This window comes from Atta colombica, unplaced genomic scaffold, assembly GCF_001594045.1.
Source record: "Atta colombica isolate Treedump-2 unplaced genomic scaffold, Acol1.0 scaffold12, whole genome shotgun sequence".
In the NCBI taxonomy this organism is placed as follows: domain Eukaryota; kingdom Metazoa; phylum Arthropoda; class Insecta; order Hymenoptera; family Formicidae; genus Atta; species Atta colombica.
Genome location: NW_017259206.1, coordinates 8,090,746 through 8,111,077, shown reverse-complemented (window position 1 = coordinate 8,111,077; position 20,332 = coordinate 8,090,746). Strand labels below are relative to the sequence as shown.

The 20,332-nt window shown below is 32.2% G+C and overlaps 1 protein-coding gene across 1 annotated transcript in view; it reads left to right on the top strand.

Moving 5' to 3' along the window:
- The window catches only part of LOC108694506 (semaphorin-1A-like), a 223,878-nt gene that overhangs the window by 24,617 nt on the left and 178,929 nt on the right, over positions 1–20,332 (top strand). The window contains exon 2 of the mRNA XM_018204063.1: positions 15,353–15,533. Coding sequence (XP_018059552.1) covers positions 15,437–15,533 — 97 coding nt within the window. The 5' untranslated portion in view covers positions 15,353–15,436. The remainder of the gene's footprint in view (positions 1–15,352; positions 15,534–20,332) is intronic.

Sequence of the window (20,332 nt, the reverse complement as noted above, 5' to 3'; positions counted from 1 at the left end):
CATATTAGGTCATTGAGAAAAAGAGAAAGAAGGATTTAGGTTTTGTTTTATTTGTTACATATTTAAAAATGCCTTTTTTTCAAAGAGATTAAAAAGGAATGATCGTCCTTACCTCAAAGTTTTCTTATGTTGTGAGAGAGTATAACTTTTCTGAAATATTCCAGATATTGTTCGATAAAAAAAATTTTAATTAAAATGATATTTTTAAATTAAAAATAATATTTAATTTAATTTTATTAATTCTATTAATATCGATCATATATAAGACATTTATGCTATATTATGCTTTAACATTTAAATTAATTATTGTCGTGCAGAAAATGATTCTTTTGTGAAGCATTTTTATCGAACCAATGTTTTATTAGCATACAAAGTTGTTCTATCTTTGGACATGTAATTTATATGAAATCATACGTTATAATTAGCTGTATAGTATTAAGTAATATTTACTGTAAATAGTCATACGACTGCATTACGCGACATGTACAATATAACTTATGTAACTCTGTGATGGAGTACAGCTAAAAAACTAATGCTGGGACACCGTTTTAGAAAATTGTATAATAATGTCCAAGAAAATGGAGTAATCGTTGTATGATCTTTATTTTATTGCGGAAAAAATTTACGACATACCACTTTCTATCGTTCTAAGAATAATGATTTTGGCTTTTTAGGTCATACTTTAGATCATACAATAAATATAAAAGAAATGTATAAAAAATGTTAAGATAGAATCATAATCCTACTTAAATTGGTAATTGATGCAAAATTTAATTTAAAAAATATAATTTTTAAATCTATTTATGTGTAAATATATGTTGTTTTTAATGTTCGTAAATGTTTGCGACAATGTAAAATTTTAATTGTATAAACAGTAGTCAAATTAATATAAAATTACATTAAACCAAGAGAAACAACACCTAATTTGTAAAAGACAATGTAAAGGTTATCAGAATTGTTAGAAATACTATGCAAAAAAGCATATAATAATAGATAATAAAATTTTTTTCTACGAATTGCATTAACTAAATAAGATAAAGCAATTATTACAAAATAATTTGCGCATAATATTGAAGTATAATATCAGAAATTATTTCAATCTGCAACACGTTATATCTATCATTATTAGAGATTTCGTGAAAAGTATCATGTAAACTCATTCATGTCTTTTTCCACTCTACTTGATCGCATTACCGAGAGTCTGTTAAGTAGAGTCTGTTGTGTTCTTAAGCTTCATTATAGTATGAATAAAACAAGGCGCAAGTATAAGCATAGCATACGCGCTTAATTATCTCACATAAATACCATTGATGCAGGGAGGCTCAAGAAATGAAGTCTCGCTCAATGAACGTATATCAGCGCTGTTGTATGATCGGGATAAACGCGCCATAGTAAATTTGCATGCATCTTAATCAATGTTCCATAATTTCTATAACAGTTTATTGTGCTATGGTCATTGTAGGTTATTGAATATCTACAATATTATTATATTTAGACAAATGAAAAAATGACTCATTAAAAGTCATTCATCATTTATTATACATATTACCGCCATTCACTCCCAAAAATGATTTATGAATTAATCTATTTTCTATTAAATTTCTTTTTTAACATTTTTAAATTTTTTTGCAACAAAAAGTTATATTGTTGAATTTTAATGACTCATAATCTTTTATGAGTTGAGCGGATATGCAAAAAAAATGCTAGATTTTTTTATTGTTAGTGAAAATTCTTGGAAAAATAGTTTTTACCAAATGAGAAAACTTTGAAGATCAAAAGCTGAATTATTCTTCTTTTTTATTCAAGAAAGAAAGATGAAAATTATTTTTTTGTACATTGAAAGATAGATTTTCATAAGTGACTGATCGAATGTATACTTTAAATAAATTTTTTGTAACTGCATCATGTTGAACAACATTACGATGCGATGTAAAAAGAAAATAGAAACGGTGAAACATGATTTTCCGAATGAAAATTGTTTTAGTAAAATAATAATAATTTAGCAAATCTCTAGTAATAAATTTTAACCCGTTAGTAAAGTAGACACTTTATTAGCTGTAAAGGATTAAGACGTTTGAATTTCTATGAAGGTTTTTAAAAATTGTATGTTTTCGCGGTTGACGCTAATGTATACGATTTTGTAAATTTCTCTGGCAGCACTTGAGATACGTATGTAATGTTGATGGTATGTTCTCTCTCTCTCTCTCTCTCTCTCTCTCTCTCTCTCTCTCCTTTATCTCCGTATGTAACCACTTCTCTATCCATTTATTTCATGGCAATGCCGATTGCAATTTTCTCGCCATTCCTTTATTGGATTGCGAGTTCTCACCGAGAACGAGATATATCGATCTGTCGCCATCAGATGTATCTCGACGCAATAAGATGAATTCTGTAGCGTAATGCCGTAATGTACGGAGAGCGCGAGACCGTGACGATGGCTCGAGGGAAGAGTGCAAAGAGAGACTGAGGTCGCAAGACGATGAAGGGCCGAGACGCCAGAACCGCGCGATCTCGATAGCTTTCTTCCATGGCGAGAAGAAATATACCGGGATAGAACCGCATCTCGTGCTTTCGTGAAAACGCAGAAATTCGAGTGCTTCACCGATGTGAACCTTCTATAGTGGTTCAATCGTATTATCGTTCGATCGACGCCATTGCAATAGGCACTACTCGGCGAATTGACTAACAAGGAACATGCTTCCAGTATTCGGAATGAATCTGATCGAGGTATTTTGTTAAATTTAATAATTTAAGAGAGAGACATCATTTCTTTTATACACATATACTCGTTTCAATTTTTAAAATCGATAAAACCGAATATTAAAAATTATAGTTTAAAGGAAAAAAATCAATTTTAAATCAATTTTAGCAATTTTGTAATTGATGTGTGTTTAATGTAAATATATGAAAATAATTTTTATGAAATATAAAAGAGATTTTATACACATTGTCGTTTATTTAAAATTCATGTATCTAACACGTACGTTACAAAAACGAAGTTTGTTGAAAACAAAGTCATTTTATTTTTCAATGCGTGTGTGCGCAAGAATTTATTTCAGTTTTTAAATCTTAAAATAAGCGTAAAAGTTATATGATCTATAATAATCTATTAGATTTTGAACGTTTAATAATATATTTTAATTGATTCCATAGTTACATTACGTCTCTTGCGAGAAAAGACGCGATTATAGTATAAATATATCGTTCTCACATATGACTATTATTCTATATGTATGTTAGATTTCTGCAAGTAACGCTAAAAGTACATTAGATTTCTACGAAATATATTGGCACCGTGTATATCAGAACTTCCAAATTTGTGTAGCGTGTCACACTGATGTGACGTGAATGGATAGGTGAATCGAGAGATATCGACGGTTATAAATCTTTTTAACATTATTAAAAACATAATATATTCATAAACATGTTGGAGCAAGCAGAATTCAACATTTAAATTATTGTACATTAAATATCAAAGAGTATATATTGAAAATCTCTTATAATAATTTATGCAATAATATTGATTTAAAACTGTGACATGTAAAAACATTATTAATTTGTTATATTAGTATTTAATTGATAATTTATTTGTCTTCTTATTTTAATTCTAGTAAATAATTTCAAAATAAAAGAATACTTTTTAATCAATTAAGATAGGGTTAAATAATTTCACATATCGAAAGTTGTCATCAAGAATTTATCAAGTTTATGGGCATGTTCTACTGACAGTGCGCACACCAATTTCTATGCTAATGTTAATTGCGGTCAGGTGAACGAAAAAATATGGACCTCACGTACGAGCTGCAGTAATAGCAACGGCAAAATGGAATCTGATATCTGCGAGCGTACAGATTACATCGTACGCGGGGGCTACTCGAGAAATCTTTTTCTTGTTTATTTTTTAAAAGCTTACGAGATCAAGTGTGTACATACATATAGGATGTTCAAAAACATTAACTGAAATTTGATAGGAAATACAATCCAAGTAACATTTGCAAACAAGATGATTGTTACTTGAAAATATTTAGAAGATTTAAAATTCTCAAGGATCAGATATTTCTTATATGGGATCAGAAATAATTAAAAAAAATAATTTTATCAACTTGATTCAGAGATTCAAGAACAGAATTGAAAGAAGAGAATTCTTGTCCTTTCGTATATATCAGGATATCTTGTATTATTCGCACACGCGGCTTGTTTGTTAGCTGAGGGAATTTGCTAACGGTGTACCATCGCAGTCACCATCCCAGAATGCACACATGCACAACGCCAGTCTGTAAATGGTATTGCTATGAACACGCGGTCTTTCTCGTTTTTCGCTTTGTCTTTATTCACGACGACTATTTCTTTTCTTCTTTAAAATAGCGCGATTCGTGCTATTTTACAGTTAACCAAGCGGACTTTATTAATCGCGCCGATTATACGCGTGAGTTGGCATTGCGTGGCCAACTCTGAAATACGGTGAAATCGCGCGAGCGAACGACGCTCCCGTTCGGTATACAGCCGGGATTCTTCCCCGAGGAAATTACCGGCGGTCCGCAAATGGACCTCTGCCATATAGAGTTCGTTCTCTCCGACGCTCTCGTGCGGCTCTTCGTGAACGCGCGGTATTCTTGTGCGGTGCTTCCGTGCCGATGAATCGAGCTAATCCCACGGGGCGAAAAATCAAGAGCGTTACGTCTATCTCACGAAACGCTCACCAGCACTCACTTTTGCGAATTACTCGCAATATGAGGCACGTTTGTACGTCGTTGATATCGAAAGCGTATTTATGGATGAGAGACGTTCGATGACTTTTGTCGGATGATTAATTGAAATTTGCACGTCTCGCAATTTAAAAGAGAGAACATTTTTCCGTCACCATTCTCATTCATTGTCGCGCGCACTAAATTATCATTCGCCCATTATATCTGGCAATTTCCCTGGTGTGCAGTTCGCCCTGCACAAAATTTTGGTACCTCTGGTTTTTTCCGCCCATCTGCTCCGTCTCTACTCATTTTTATTGCATGCGCAATATCATCTGGTTTTAATGGAGTCACTCTCTTCTTCTCTTTCTCACCTTAATGATATAAATAATATTTGGAATAATTTTATTAACTGATTGTGATAAAATATTTGTGTTATATTTGTGTAAATATAACACAATTAGAAGTAATGCAGTGAAAGTGATAAATTTTAATTTATACCAATTTTACTGTACCATTATCGTGGGCTCTTATATACGCCATCTTACTTTGAATTATTTGAAAGTTTGCAAATTACTCGATAATAATGTGTAGACTATGTGATAATAATACGCTGTTGTTGCCATTGTTAATGATATTGCAATGCTTTATCGAGCTAGGATTCAATGGAGAGTATTGTATACGCGAATCTCTATAAAGTCCATGCATCATGTAAGCTTGAACGCTTTTCTACATAGAGGAAGGAAGAGATTGAGCCTAGTACACAATGTAAGACGGAGAGAACTGTTTTGCAAATATAGACAGACGTAGTTCCATCGTATTTCGCTCTATTCTAACTAACCGTAGCTTTGCAATCTGAGCTCTTACGGTTCGAGTTGCAACGTCCGTTGTAACCTGCAGCTATGCTCGGCGCCTCTATTGCGCCCTAACGATGAGCGAAAACGACGAGGGCTGTAAAACGCCTACGGACGCACACGGAGGATTATTTGAGCGGCGGTAACGACTCTGATTCTCGCGGTGAGATCGTCGGAAATGTCGCTTGCAGGTGCCGAGGGAATATCCGCCTGCAGCTGCGTAATATGTATTATATATACGTATATATGTACACACACACACACACACACACACACACACACACACACACACACACACACACACACACACACACACACACACACACACACACACATATATATATATTTGGAGGCTGGGCAAAATTATCGCGAAGAGTGGTTCGCAATATTTACTATTATAAAAGAGGGTATCTGGAAGCGATTCCGCTTGGTTTACGATTTCATCTGAAAAGCATAGCACGTTCTTCTCTTGTTACAATAAGTAACCTGATCTCTGTTATATGTTATTATAATTACAGTTTCCAAACTTTAATATAACATACATAATCGTATGATTATTCTCTGAGATTGGTGCATTATAAATTATGTAATAAACGAAAGTAGGTATGTCAAATTGTTATATAAATGAAAAGTGCATTATATTTAAACGTAAACTAATATTCTTAAAAGTATTGATTTAGAAAAGATTTTCAAAGCAAAAAGTGTGCATTATGAAGAGAAACGTTACTTTTTCAAAGCTTTCTTCTTAAGAAATAATAACGATAATTGCATTGATTTTGTATGCATACCTGTGCGAAAAATGATTGTGTTACATGTCGGGATACTTTTGTCGTCTATACGTTTTTTCTTTACGTTTTCTTAATAATTCAATAACAAATCGTGTTTCTAAAATTCAATGAATAGGAAGTCTAGTGAATAGAAGACAATGGATAGAATACGAGAGGTGAAATTATTAATTATTATAGCTTTTTACATATGCATGCATAAGAATAACAACCTCTTTCTCCAAGCGGATAAATCCACTTTCGCGAATATACTTATCTAGCAAACCGCGATTTTCCTACTGACATAACTCGCTCGCACGGCCGCGGTCGTGATCACACACGTATACGTAATAGGAGTAATTCGCGTAGTGGCAAGGGCGAAATCTGAATATTCCCCGTGATTTGGACCATTTCACCTGGCCGTTTCCACGAGAGGTCACCCGAGGCACCAAGACCACGTTCCCCACAGTTCTCGCACGCTTCTGAATATTCATTCACTTGAGTGGAGTTAGCTCTGGCACGGTGAGTTGCTTTAAATCGCCCGCCACGCTCACGAACCACTCCTCCTTCAACTGGAATTCCTGACTTCACCACTGGACCAAGTTGCCATTGCACTTGCTCCTGCTAACGTGGCATTACGACGCCCCTGTGACTCTCTAATCCTACGATTTCGAAGTACACCTCGACACAACACCTACACTCTAAACCTGTTGTAAGGTCACGTGAAAACCAATTGTGTCAATCGATACAGGTTTTTTTCAACTATCAAAATTATTTGTAATACGTAAATCTGAGAATGCACTTAAACTTTTCCGAGTATTAAATCACCGATTTCCGGATATTCTTTGCAGTTTGTCAGTTCTAGTTTAGAAACTTTATATCAAATGTGGCGTTTCTGCAAGAAGTTGAACGTACGATAAACTTTATGTTATTCAGAATTGCCATGAACCTGGATTTCAAAGTCCAGAAGATATTTGAAATGGAGAAATCAAATGTCTGTGAAGCGTAAACAATATTGCAATGAAATGAAGAACTCAACATTTCATGCGAACCAAATGCATCGAGTTTAAAATCTAATCCAAATTTTTTTACGCCAACGTACAATAGATAGTAAATTTGTTTTCCTTTCTATCGTATTAATAGAATTTTTTCTACTAAGTTAATCGTTTATATTATTTATCAAGAAAAATCCACGTGATATTAAATTTAATACTATTTATTATAGGTACTAGTCAATTATTCTAGTCTTGATTTAATTGTTCAATCTGTTTAGCATAAACGTCATAATCTTAATGGGAGAGATTAACGTTATGTCAATTAGCTATTATTTAATTGTTCCAAGATGACGAAAAATTATTTTAAATATCTGATGAAAATTAGCGTTTATTAAATATTATAATATCAAAATGAAAAAAAAACATAATTGCTCGAAATTCCTGGTATTTAAATATTTTTCGATTAGTAAGTACTTAATATATACATAAAATTTATAAAACATTGAATTAATTGCTTATTTAAAAGAATGATATATTTTTAAAATAATTTTACATACGATATCTCAAAACTACTAAATTAACGATTCTAATTCTAGATTCTTGTTTCTGCATTTCGGAGATATATATTTTTTTTGCTTCTTTTTGCGAATAAAATAATTGACATGGCGAAATAAATATTACATCACTCTAAGTAGATACAAAACTTTTTGCTAAACATTTATCCCCTTTTAAATTGGAAACAAACAATTCATTAATATATAAACTGATTTTTTTACAAGAGATGCATATTTCTTAGTATCTTAATTAAGATACGTAATATTATTTACGAGAATTCTGTTCGCTGCCTTAGATTTGCCGTTTTCTCAGAATAATCACGATTCATTTATTTCGCGAAATATTCTATTTGCACGCGGTTGTTACTGCGAGAACCGTAGGGTGCCGCCCTGAGCTTCTCTGGCGTGCCGCACTTTGAACGAGATCGACGTTACTTATTAATCATTGCCTACCTGCTAGCTCAAAGACCACTGGTAGTCTCATTCATCCATTCTGTCGCGGATACCTTTTACTCCTTTTTGGTGTCTTTCAACTGCTAGACTTATCTCCTCCTACACTACTCTTCTCTCTCTCTCTCTCTCTCTCTCTCTCTCTCTCTCTCTCTCTCTCTCTCTCTCTCTCTCTCTCTCTCTCTTTCTCTCTTTCTCTCTTTTCTTGTCGTTTTCTGCCGTTTTTCGCTCGTTTTACAATCTGTACGTTCGAAAGGGGTTTGGATGGGAATGATCAAGCAAAGTTAAATCAAGCAGCATTACAAATGTTATTTAGCTAAAAACAAAAAATGAATTATGTGATCAAAAATAAATGAATATTTTAAAATGAAACGTGTTGATTTTAACGTAAAAGTACGAAACGGAAGTTTATTTTACTTTTTGTATAGAAGGAATCTTTCGTCTGTGCTACAAAATTTAAAATATTTGCTTGTAAATGTCATTGTTATCAATAAATATATAACAATATAATTTATCATGGTAAATATATAATTTAGACATGTAAGCATATTATATAATTTTCAATTTTGTGCTTTTAATACACGCGCATTTAGCATTTTCATTATAGATTCTCTCTTATAGATGTTAACGTTTTAACTTTAAGCAGGAAAATAACAGCTGTAATATCTTTACTCCATTTCAGTAAATATAGATAAAAGATAAAAGATAAAAGTATCTGATCTATAGAACTTGATTTTTACGATTCGTTATCATTGCATGATTGAACGCTATGATAGAAACGGAGAAGTTGTAAGTGGAATGAGAATGTAATTTAAAAGGATAAGTGATAAGTTAACTGTGGCTTCCTTACCGTAGTCACGAAGTAAACGGGCTGGATCGATACCGAGTTCGAACTTGTGCACATCCAAGCATACAAAATGCACAATGACTAAGGATATCGGTTTCTATCGTCGACTTTGACAGTTGTAGAGACTGCAGTCAGCGTCTACGGAATAGAGAGATTGGAATACGAAATAAGATTTATAAATACGCAAGATGTCTGTAAAAGTAAGCATTGATAACAAGACATTGTGTTCTTTCATTTGTAATTTCATTTAAACGAAAAATGAAGTATAGGATAATTGTTATATTATAATATAACATAATTGTTATGTTATAGTGAATATTACTTAGTGTTTTTTACTGAGATTTATTACTGTAAACAGATTATAGAACTATAGCTTTCAATTAATTTCGAATCAGCTTTACTTCCGTTGAAATTTAACTTGAAGTTTAATCAGGATAAGTTCATAAAGTATGAGTATACTGTACTTATTAACAGAGTTATGTATTCTTCGATAAATTTCGAAGCTATCCTCTCTTTTTAGCGAAAATTTTAGCGGTGATAATTATTCAGCAGCCTTCAAATTTTTGGCGTTCAATAATTGAATAAATATTATTAATAATGTGAACTGAATTAATTTATTGTTGTTCGTACATATTAACAATATATATTTTTACGTTTCAAGTGATGTTATTTATAAATTAAAGTAGCAAATTTCCATAAAAGAGGGAGGAAGATATTAGAAGTTAAATAACTTCTCACAGTTGCTTGGGATTTAGCCAACAAGGCCACCGTTAAAACACCTCTGCAAAAAACTTGTTTTTCTTGTGTTAGAGAAGGTTCTCTAGATGATATCGCTTGTTAGTAGATTTTTTATCTGAAATTATTTAAAATATATTATCATTTTAATATCTATTTTATACACTTCTGTTTTTATATGTTAGATTTTTAAAATTTTAAATTTTCGGCTTAAATTTTAATAAAATATATAGGATTATTTTCTTTAAAAAAATGAAAAGAAAAAAGATATAATAAAATATTTGAGAAGAAAAAATATAGATATATATGAAAATTGAAGATATATATTATATTTTAGATTATACAATTATACAATTTTTGAAAGACTTGAAATAGTTGTCACATACATCTATAAAAGAATCTATCTTTTGGATATTTAAAAAAATCATATTCTATTGTTACATTGAAACAGTTTAACAACTGTTTTTGCATTTATTGGAGTACCAATAAAATTTAGCAGAATTTAACTGAACCTTTAAATTTTAATGACACGAGAATTAATTTTATGTAGATTATTATCTGTATGTTTTGGACATTTTTCTCATTTGTTGGCAACTTTATGTTGGCAACTGTTTCTCTGCCTTTTTAAAGTAGAATACGGAAATGAAAAGAAACTTTTTTACTTTTTCGAGACTCATCCAAATCAGAAGTAGCAATTTCTTTGAAACGTGAAAATTCACATGAAGTAAAAAATTGAGAGGACTAGAGTAGGCAGCGACATAGATCAGGATTACGAGATAAAAACAGATAAGAAGATAAAGATATGCCAAAATAAAATGGAAAAGAAAATATCCGAGTAAAAGTAAAGATTTTTAGAGAGAGAGAGAGAGAGAGAGAGAGAGAGCAGCATTAAATTTTTATTTTTACTAAAAACAATGTAATTTTTAATACATTTATTATTTTAAATATTTCGCAAAAATAAATATATCTAAAAATATATCTAAAATTAATTAAAGAATACGATTTACTTATCTAGAAATAATTTAGACTCTATTTTTCTCTTGATTTTTCCTTAATTGAAAATAATTCAAACTATTGAATTTTCGATTTTTTCGAGTTTTGTTAATTAATAAACGATGTTTATTAATTTATTATTAATCTATAAATTATTATAGGTTTTTTTTTTAGAAAAATGTTAATCTAAATTAAATGAGTAAAATAATAAATCATTTCTTTTGCAATTTATTTTATCTAATTTTAAATTTAAAACAGTTATATATTTTTAATCATTTTTTAAGTATTTTTTTCAAGTATTATATATTATATGATACTCTGTTTTTTTTTTTACCATCTTAAATGATTTTATAGGTATAAGTAACACACAATACAAATTTTGTATATAAAATGATTTATCAAAATCGTTTATATAGAAAAGTAAAGCTTCTATGATATAAACTATATATATAAATTTAACATTAACATGAAATTTTAAAAATAGAAACTTTATGTTACAATTACGGATGTTTTCTGTTGTAAATATTACTTTCACAAATTGAAATGAAATTAAAAGCTATTTCAATTTTCGATGAGAAATGTCCTCGTTTGAGTGCGATTTGAGTTTCGAGTATTCTGCTGAAGGGAATAGTCGATGACGAGTGTACGTACTGGTGCTTTTGTTGCACCAATAAACAAATAAATAAACCGACGGATAAACGTATTCGAATTTTCAGTCAGGATTTTAGTTGGAAATCACGTACAGTACACACAAGACGAAGGCGAGTGGCTTAGCGAACATGCTGTTTTTACTTTGATAACCGGCTCGTTGAACGGAGAGCAATCGCGCTAGAACTATCTACACGGTCCGAGCAATCACGCTCGTACCGCCATTTGTGCCATTGCCGTTGCTCTTGTTGGAGCCAGTATACACGCACAAAGCGCATGGATAATTAGACCGTGCTCCCACTGTAGCAGCAGAGCAGCAATAGCAGCAGCAGCAGCAGCAGCAGCAGTAGTAGTTGCAGAGCGCTCACATTCTCCCTTTCCTATAGCGTGTTGGTCAAAGTTTTACTCACGAGAGGTTACGCCCTGTGCCTGCTTGCTTTTCCTTGTCGTTCCTCTTCGTTTTGCATCCCTCACTCGTTTCAAGGCTGTGCTTTCTGTCCATTTTTTTTCGAATGTTACCGTAAATCTTTAACGATACTTTTAATTTACTTATTTATTTAATTTTTATTTTGTTCTAAAAATCGAGTCGAACAAATTTGACATCCCATTTATGTAAAAGATTCTGCAACTGCACTCTTACTTCTATTTTGTTTATCATTTCTGATAATTAATGGAAAAATAAAGAGAATTTCGATTGAGTTCAGAATGTGAAATTGTTACAAATCGAAAATTGCGAAATTAATGTATAAACGTTTAACTAGTAATTATATTCTGATGTTTATAATACCTCAAGACTGTTTACGCTAATTGTCTACTTATTGAGTTAGATATGTTTATCATGTACCCGAGATTAACTTGATAAATTATATTGCGCTCAAAGATATAGTATAAAATTATACTAGTTAAATAATTTAAAATAATTTATATATTTTAGCAATTATATTTCCTTAATAATGACACAAATTCCTAAATATATTATACATATGCAATATTTATATTTATTTATATTAATATATATAGATACATATATATATTAATGAATTAATTATAGATATGTTTAATTAACAATATATATATATGTATACGTACAAATATGTATATGTGTGTAATGAATAATTGAATATTAAATTAACATTTTTATTGTTGAAATGTATATATATATATATATACACACACACACACACACACACACACAAATAGGATGCACTAGCGTACTTACAAATTTTGGTTTTCCTATAAAAATAATATTGAGAGAGAAAAGAACAGATCTATAGATACTTTTTGTATATAATAATAAATAAGTTTTTGACTGTGACACTTATTCTCGATTCTATCTCAATCACTATGCAGTCTGCATATATAAAACTAAAATTCCAATGATATAAAAATATTTCTAAAAATGTTGCGTTAACAAGGAAAAACTTAAATATTATTGTTTTTTCTTTTAGTTTTCAAAACAAAGAGTCCATCGTACTTCTATCGTCATTTCATCTATCAACTGAAATATTTATATAACCCACAAATTAGGCAAATTTATATTCTGAGAGCGCTGTCTCTGCGCCACGCTGACTGATATGATAATTTCGAGTTCCGAAATTAGAGTTGTAATCACGTGGTCGTCTTTCCATGATCCTCGTATATGGGACATTGAAAATTAGATGTCTTTTCCCGCATCGAGAGAGCATCCGATTGAGTGGCGAGCTTTCTCGTTGTTTGTAAACACGCGATGGAGTGTCATCTAATGTAAGAGAAAGTCTCTCATTTTCGGTGCACGACACACTCGTGGAATCGGAAAGCGACCGTTACCGTTGCGACGGAGAGACGCTGCAAGGGAAGTGACTCTCGATCTGCAACTCGTCCCTCGTATCTCTCGAAAGTAGGGCGAGCCACGCCTAGCGAGGCGCGTGTTCTTGCTCTCGCAAACATCATGGCAAACACGACGGATCCGCAGCGAAACATTTTTCTTTCGAACATGAGTCTCCGCTCGAACATGATTCACGATCTGATTTTATTAGATATCGCGCGGGCGCGCAGCTGTCGCTGCGAAATAATCATGAATTTATGATCGTCTACCAGATGTCGAGTAACAATGCGGCTCATTGCCGCATTGGAATGCAACTGATTACACAGCCGAGATTAATTAATACTTTAACAACACAATGTAACTGTTGTTATGTCGATTTCAATTGACGTTACCACTGCGAGCAAATTAAGATTTAACTGGCACGATAGTTGAATATTAGAATCTTGTTTCCATTTACTTTGCTAAACTTATCGGAGAAAAATGAATGCCGCGCACGCAGTATAGAATGATAATTTCGCTTTGATATTTACAAAGACTGAAGGATGTATAAGGTGTTTAGAAAATTACTTATCAATGTACATAAATCTGTGCTCAGAAAAAAGAAAAAAATGATAAATAAAATTAATTGATAAAAATAAAACGTTGCTTTAGCGATATGTATTATTTGAGAGAAAAAGTAAGGCTTGTATGTATAATAAATCCGTACATAATTGTATTAGTTATTTCAAATCTAGCTGTTGTATCGATTGCCGATTTTTCATCAATTTTAAATTTAGCAATTTAATATTGTAATTTGATATTATTCTCTTGCTAATAGTAAATAAATGAAAATTGAATGATGATTTTATATATTGTTGATCTAATTATAAAAAGTATGTTGAAATTAATTTTTCTTAAACAGATTTATTAACTGAAAGATTGAGAAAGCATTAGACACACATTGTTCGATTGCATTTTTATAAACACCTTATATACATGTATACATTTATAATTTTTTTAGCACCAAAACCGACGAGAGAGAGCTTAAAGCGTCTCTTGTTTAAAACTTATACTGAATAAGAAAATATATTTATCATTTCATTAATTATTATAAACTGTTATTCACTGTTATATACACTTATATTATATAAATGTAAATATACACATTCGATATTACGTTTAATCTTGAACGTAGTATCAAGGTAGTAGACGGCAGTATACGGCCTCAGGACAAATAGAAACTCGAGCTAGCGACCTCTCTGCATAATGCATAACATCGTCGTTTTCTTCATCATAGTCGTTGCAGTCGGTGGTCGTCTCCCGTTTCTTCGTTAGCCTTTTATCCTTGCTCGTACTTTCCCTTATTTATTCCAAGTAGTAGTTTTCTTCTACAAGAAGATATGCATATATAAGTTCTGTTTAAAAAGCGGGCATAAGACTCGTTTCTTATGTTCTGCTTTCTTCGAGCCATAAAGAATACATGCGTTCAATTTGGAATATATATGCGGAATATTGTGCATATGCGAGCGAAACCAATTTTCTCAATGACATATATTCTCTTTGATTCTAGAACGTTTGCGCAACAACAATGTCAATAGACAATAATTGTGATGTGAAGAAGGACAACTTTCGATTTTTTGTTACCAAGAAAACAAAATTAAGTTATTAAAATATTTTAATTTTCGAAAAAATTGCAAGTAACAATCAATATTTCTGAAACATTTCTGAAAGAAAAATTTAAATTGAATTTTTAAATTGTTTAGTATTCAATTTTTTTCAAATATTGGATCATTAATTATTATAAGTTTAATATTTAATAATATTAAATTTATAGAAAATAAAAATAGTTGTCTGAAATTGTTTACATCATAATCGTGGTTTTCAATAGATTAAGATACGTTGAAATATTTTTTTGCATTATAAAATATAATGCACACAAACTATATAACAACATGACTTTACTACTCTAACTCACTAGTGTGAACTTTACGAACTTTATGATATATGTATCTGCAGAATTACAGTCGCTGTTATATGATTGCAGGAATGACGATCAGTGGCAGCGATGATGAGGCTTGAAAGTTACCGTTGATTTGTCGGACATCCTGCAGGGCCATTTGTTTCCAGGATGAGCGCGTCGCTGCGGATTTTGGCTCTGATCAGCTTTGCCGCGCAAAATGTGGCTTGGCCACAGGATCCCATTCCTAGACTGCACCTCAAACATCGTGAGTAATATTTAAACAAGAATATTCGTCTATTATATTGTTTTAGTCAAGTGCAAACAACCAATTTATATTTCCATTTCCATTCAGACTCCATCTATTGTTGGATTGGAAATGGTACGTTTTAAGTTCTCTCTCTTTTTTACATTTCTCAGAAATATGTAGATTTATGTATTTCATTTTTTAATTTCATTTTTTGAAAGAAAAAGAAATTTTTTCTTAAATACAGGTTTCAGAGGATTGATGGGAATATAAAATATCTTTATATGTACATTTTAAAGCACTTGAATTTTCTATATCTTATAATACAAAAATATCGATCTTGATAATTAGATAATATATTCCCGCAGTTAGTTTCAATATTTACCACAAAGTAATCTCGTTAATTTATTATCTTTGTCACAGCAAATTGAATTGGAAACTATCGTAGAATTAAGTGCTATTTAACTAATTTACTGCTCCAATTTTAGAAAGATTAAGAATGTTTGCTTAAATTATAGCATCTCTGATTAAAAAATTATACTGAATGAGAAAATTTATCATTTCATTACTTTTAATTCGTATAGAAATAAATTTGTTAGAAACTCTGATGAGGAAATGATAAAAGTGTCTCAAGCACTTAAATGTTAACGTTAAATGTTAACGTTTTTTTATTATCATGAAATGATGATAATAAGTATGGTAGGCGCCGGCAAAAGCAATTATTTAAATTTGAATATCCATATCTTTGCTGCAAAACTCAATAATGATCCATTACTAAATTTGGCTCGACGTGATGCCACACGGCGTCCTTTTGCGAGATGGAATTTAATAAAATGTAGCCACACTTTCGCCACGCTATTTTATAGATTTATCGAGTTACTAAATTGACGGTAGCCAGCCTTTCAGAATATACATAGGCGTTCAATTAAAATTAATCTAATTAATCAATCGAAGCGTCGATATAGTCACACTTTACGGGCTAACCAACCGCGAATTTATCGCGCACCATTACCTATGGCAGGCGATCACTTTCCGTTCCGCTAAAAAAGCAACATAATGATTCCATCATTATATTGTAAGTAATAATTTGTCAGCCTCTTCTTGTCTTATTCAATGTCGAATCATTTTTCTTTTAATAAAAATAAAAATGAACTTATCTTTTCTTCTCTCATTTCAAGCAGATTTTTAACAATATTTTTATATAATGGAGAATAGAGATTTTATCATGTATATATTAACATTAATAATAAATATTAAGAAGTGATCAATGTGACAATTAATTTCAACTTTCTGTTGCGGAATAATTTTAAGTCGGGTATGTCCGCAAATTTCGAACTAATCGCGGAACTTTCCTCATTTTTACATAATTTTCATTTTTTTAAAAAGATACATTTAAAATAATATGGAAAGAAATCTTTTGATTCAATTATCTTTTATATTCCGCACAAAATTATCTGCAAGTGCATATTATATTAAAATAGTCTTAATCCAAATTCGCGATAATCACGTAGAAAGTTTTGAAATTTATTCGAAGTGGGCGTCTTCTTCCGAGTCTTTCTCGAGTGAGAGAAAGAAACCGAAAAAAAATTGGTTAGAGTGAACTTAAAGAAGGATAGATAAGAGCCCTATCCACTCGGTAGCCGTTTATCTCTTGGGCAATCTCCAACGTGCTGGTTAAACCACGGCTTAATTCTCATTCGTATAAGCAAGGTATAAGAGGTATGAGAGGAAGGTAGAAGAATCGTGAGAACGGTAGCGCGGCGACGGGAAATGGTTTGTCTCATCTTCTGGATCGCGACGACCCGGGTTATTCTGTCCCTCCGGGAGGTCGCATTCTGTGCCGGATAGTCGGTGACTTTCATACGTGTCTCCTATGGTGTATTCACGCGCTGTCGACGGTCGCTCTATTCATTCAAAGGCACTTCCGCGCGATGTGAGCACCCTAAAGCAACCGCACCTGTGGATTTGGTTATATGACGCGACGAACGTTCTCCAAAACGAGTAGAACGGTTAGGCTAAACATAGACACACGCGGAGTAGTGTTGGACTTGGATAAGCGAAGGACGTGCAAAGGAAGACGTGCCTAAATGCAGGTTTTGGTACGTTTCGGCGAGACGTGCAGGTGAGATGTGTAAAATATTTCTAAACTATACTCTTTCGTTTTACCAAGATGAAAACTTAATTTTAAAATTTCAAGAGACAACTTCCTCTTCAATCTTGTGTCTCGATTGTTTTTTTTTTTTAAACTATGCTCATTTTTTGACAAAGTCAAATCTGTCACTTAAAAATTTATTCGTCGAAAGAAACTTCATCTATATTGAGGTTGCCGCCATAAGCTTTCGGCCAGGTCGCACGCGTCGCTTTTTATCGTAAACAAAGATACAATCGATAATTTCCGTCAAATCGGGGATGACGGCTTTTCGGAAGTTTACCCGAGCGGAAGGTAGAGAGGGAGAGGATCACACGCCGCTGCGGCGGCGAGACAGCGCGATCAGCGCGGGGGTTAACGACCGTTGGAAATTCGCCGTGTCGGTGGTGGATCCGCCTCGAAGCTTTTGACGCGGATCAAATATTGGCGTGTGTCCTGTCGATCGGCTCGCCCACGCCGCGTCACGCCGCGCCACGCCGCGGCACGGCGCCGCGCGGTCCGCTTTGGTAAATCCTATTGAGTATTCAATTACGGTGGGGCAGCGAGGAACGGGGGTTACATACATACATACATACGTAGTTAGTCAGCCAGACTCGTTCGAGATGAAATTGAGCTCTCCCGTAGTGTACCCTTCGCGTCACAAATATCAGGAATATCCTGACCTAAGAATTATTTTTAGAGCCGCATAAACTACCGTCGGACGATCACGGATTATCGACGAGATCGCTTATTCAATTAAAATATTAAAAGAAACAAATGTACTAACAGCTTAGCTTACGTGCTTAATAAATTGTATTTGGTTCGTGAAAAAAAAATATATACATGAAAAAGATTCGTAAAGATTGCCTGAATCTGAATATATTTTACATCAGCGAGATATTAACATGTCATTACTACATGCAAAAGATATTGAAATGTAGATTAAGTCTGTTATAAATCCATGCGAATCCATGATAATGCATGCATGTCTCCGAGTAAAGGCAAGTCGCGTCTAACTACGTTCGATTGGAATGTAAGTAATCTCGAGGCAGGGTATGTAGGTTAACCATTTGCTACGAGAGATGGAAGCCATATACTCGACTGGTTCTCGCCAAGAGTAAGCTCGTTAGGACTCGGAAGAACTTTGTTAAGCTCCGAGACCGCGTCAACAACGGCAGTGTCTGCATTCGAGTCCGATGTGTGTTCTGTGCACTGCACACTGTGTGCGTTAAGTTTGCGTGCACTAAGAAGAGCCATCCCTTCGCCGCTCTGCACTTCGATCGTCGAAGCTTGAATTATTCTTCTGGCGTTCAATGTGGATATAGGATTCGGGCTTCGACTTCGAATTGGAAGTTCGCTAAGTAGCGTAAATGTACCGTAAACGATAGCTCGATATAACGTATCCTCGTCAGGCGTGCCGTCGGTGATTCGCTATCGACAGTTAATGCAATTTTATTCTTCAAAGTGTGGTAGCACAGTAAAATTTATTTCTGGTGAATTGAGCTAAATTGCTTGGTTAAATTAGCAACGGAAATGTAAATTTTTATTGTCCAGTGTCGCCGATTTTTTTTTATTATCACGTCGAATTCATTTTGCGGGCGTAATGAGTTCTGGAATTTTTATTAAATTGAATTGCGTTACATTTAAACATTTGTTTCTTTTTAAATGCAATAATATTAATTATTGTTAATTCACTCTATAAACATATTTCTTTCTCTCTTGTATACATATATATTTAATTTATCATTATAAAAATATATGTAACGTTTTTCGTAAGTTTCGATATAACATTCGGTATTATATATATTTGTGTATTTATCATTATTTAATATTTATTTGTATTTTTGAAAAATTTTTTTATACGGCTAATCTTATCTTTCGTGGTAAGAAAAGTTCCAAATTTTCAGATTTCGAAACGTTTTCATTTTTAAATTTAATCCGTAATGTATTATTGCTGCTGTTATGTGCATATAGACTTTAGTATGTCACTATTTCAATGAAAGATGCCAATGAATTGCTAAAACATGTTACATACTATTCTAACGTCATATCTGTTAACAACATATTCTGTTAACTTGCGTTACTAATCCAGTCGTATTTTTAAAACACATTTAAGAGTATATATATATATATATATCTCACGTATATACTTAGAAATTCTTGCAATACCATAACAAAACTAATCTTAAGGAAAGATGATGCCTTTTTTTAAGGCATCATCTCTTTTTTCTTTATTTATTGTTTTTACAATATAAATAGAGAGATAAATAAAAATAATGAAGATAATTTTTATAATAAAAATAAATAATTTATTCAAGCTTGAATGTTTTTAAGCCACGAAACATCATCGAATTAGTAATCTACTGATTGTAAGTCTAAATATTTCATGAAATCATTGTAGTTAAATCTGTAGTTCATATTCAATTTAATAATTTCATTTTAATTTGAATGCTAAATATTATACGTATAAATATTATACATAAAACATATAAAGGATAAAAAAGTTGATATAATAATTGCGCATGTAGCTTGTAATATTACATGTAAATTATATTTTGCAAAATGATTTATTCAAACTTTACTATAACTGCTTGTTCAAGAGTTTATTGATTAATTTAACAAAATTTTTTATCATAATATTAAAATTTTAACTATTATATCTTTTTTTACTTTTGATTAGTTAGAAGTTTGT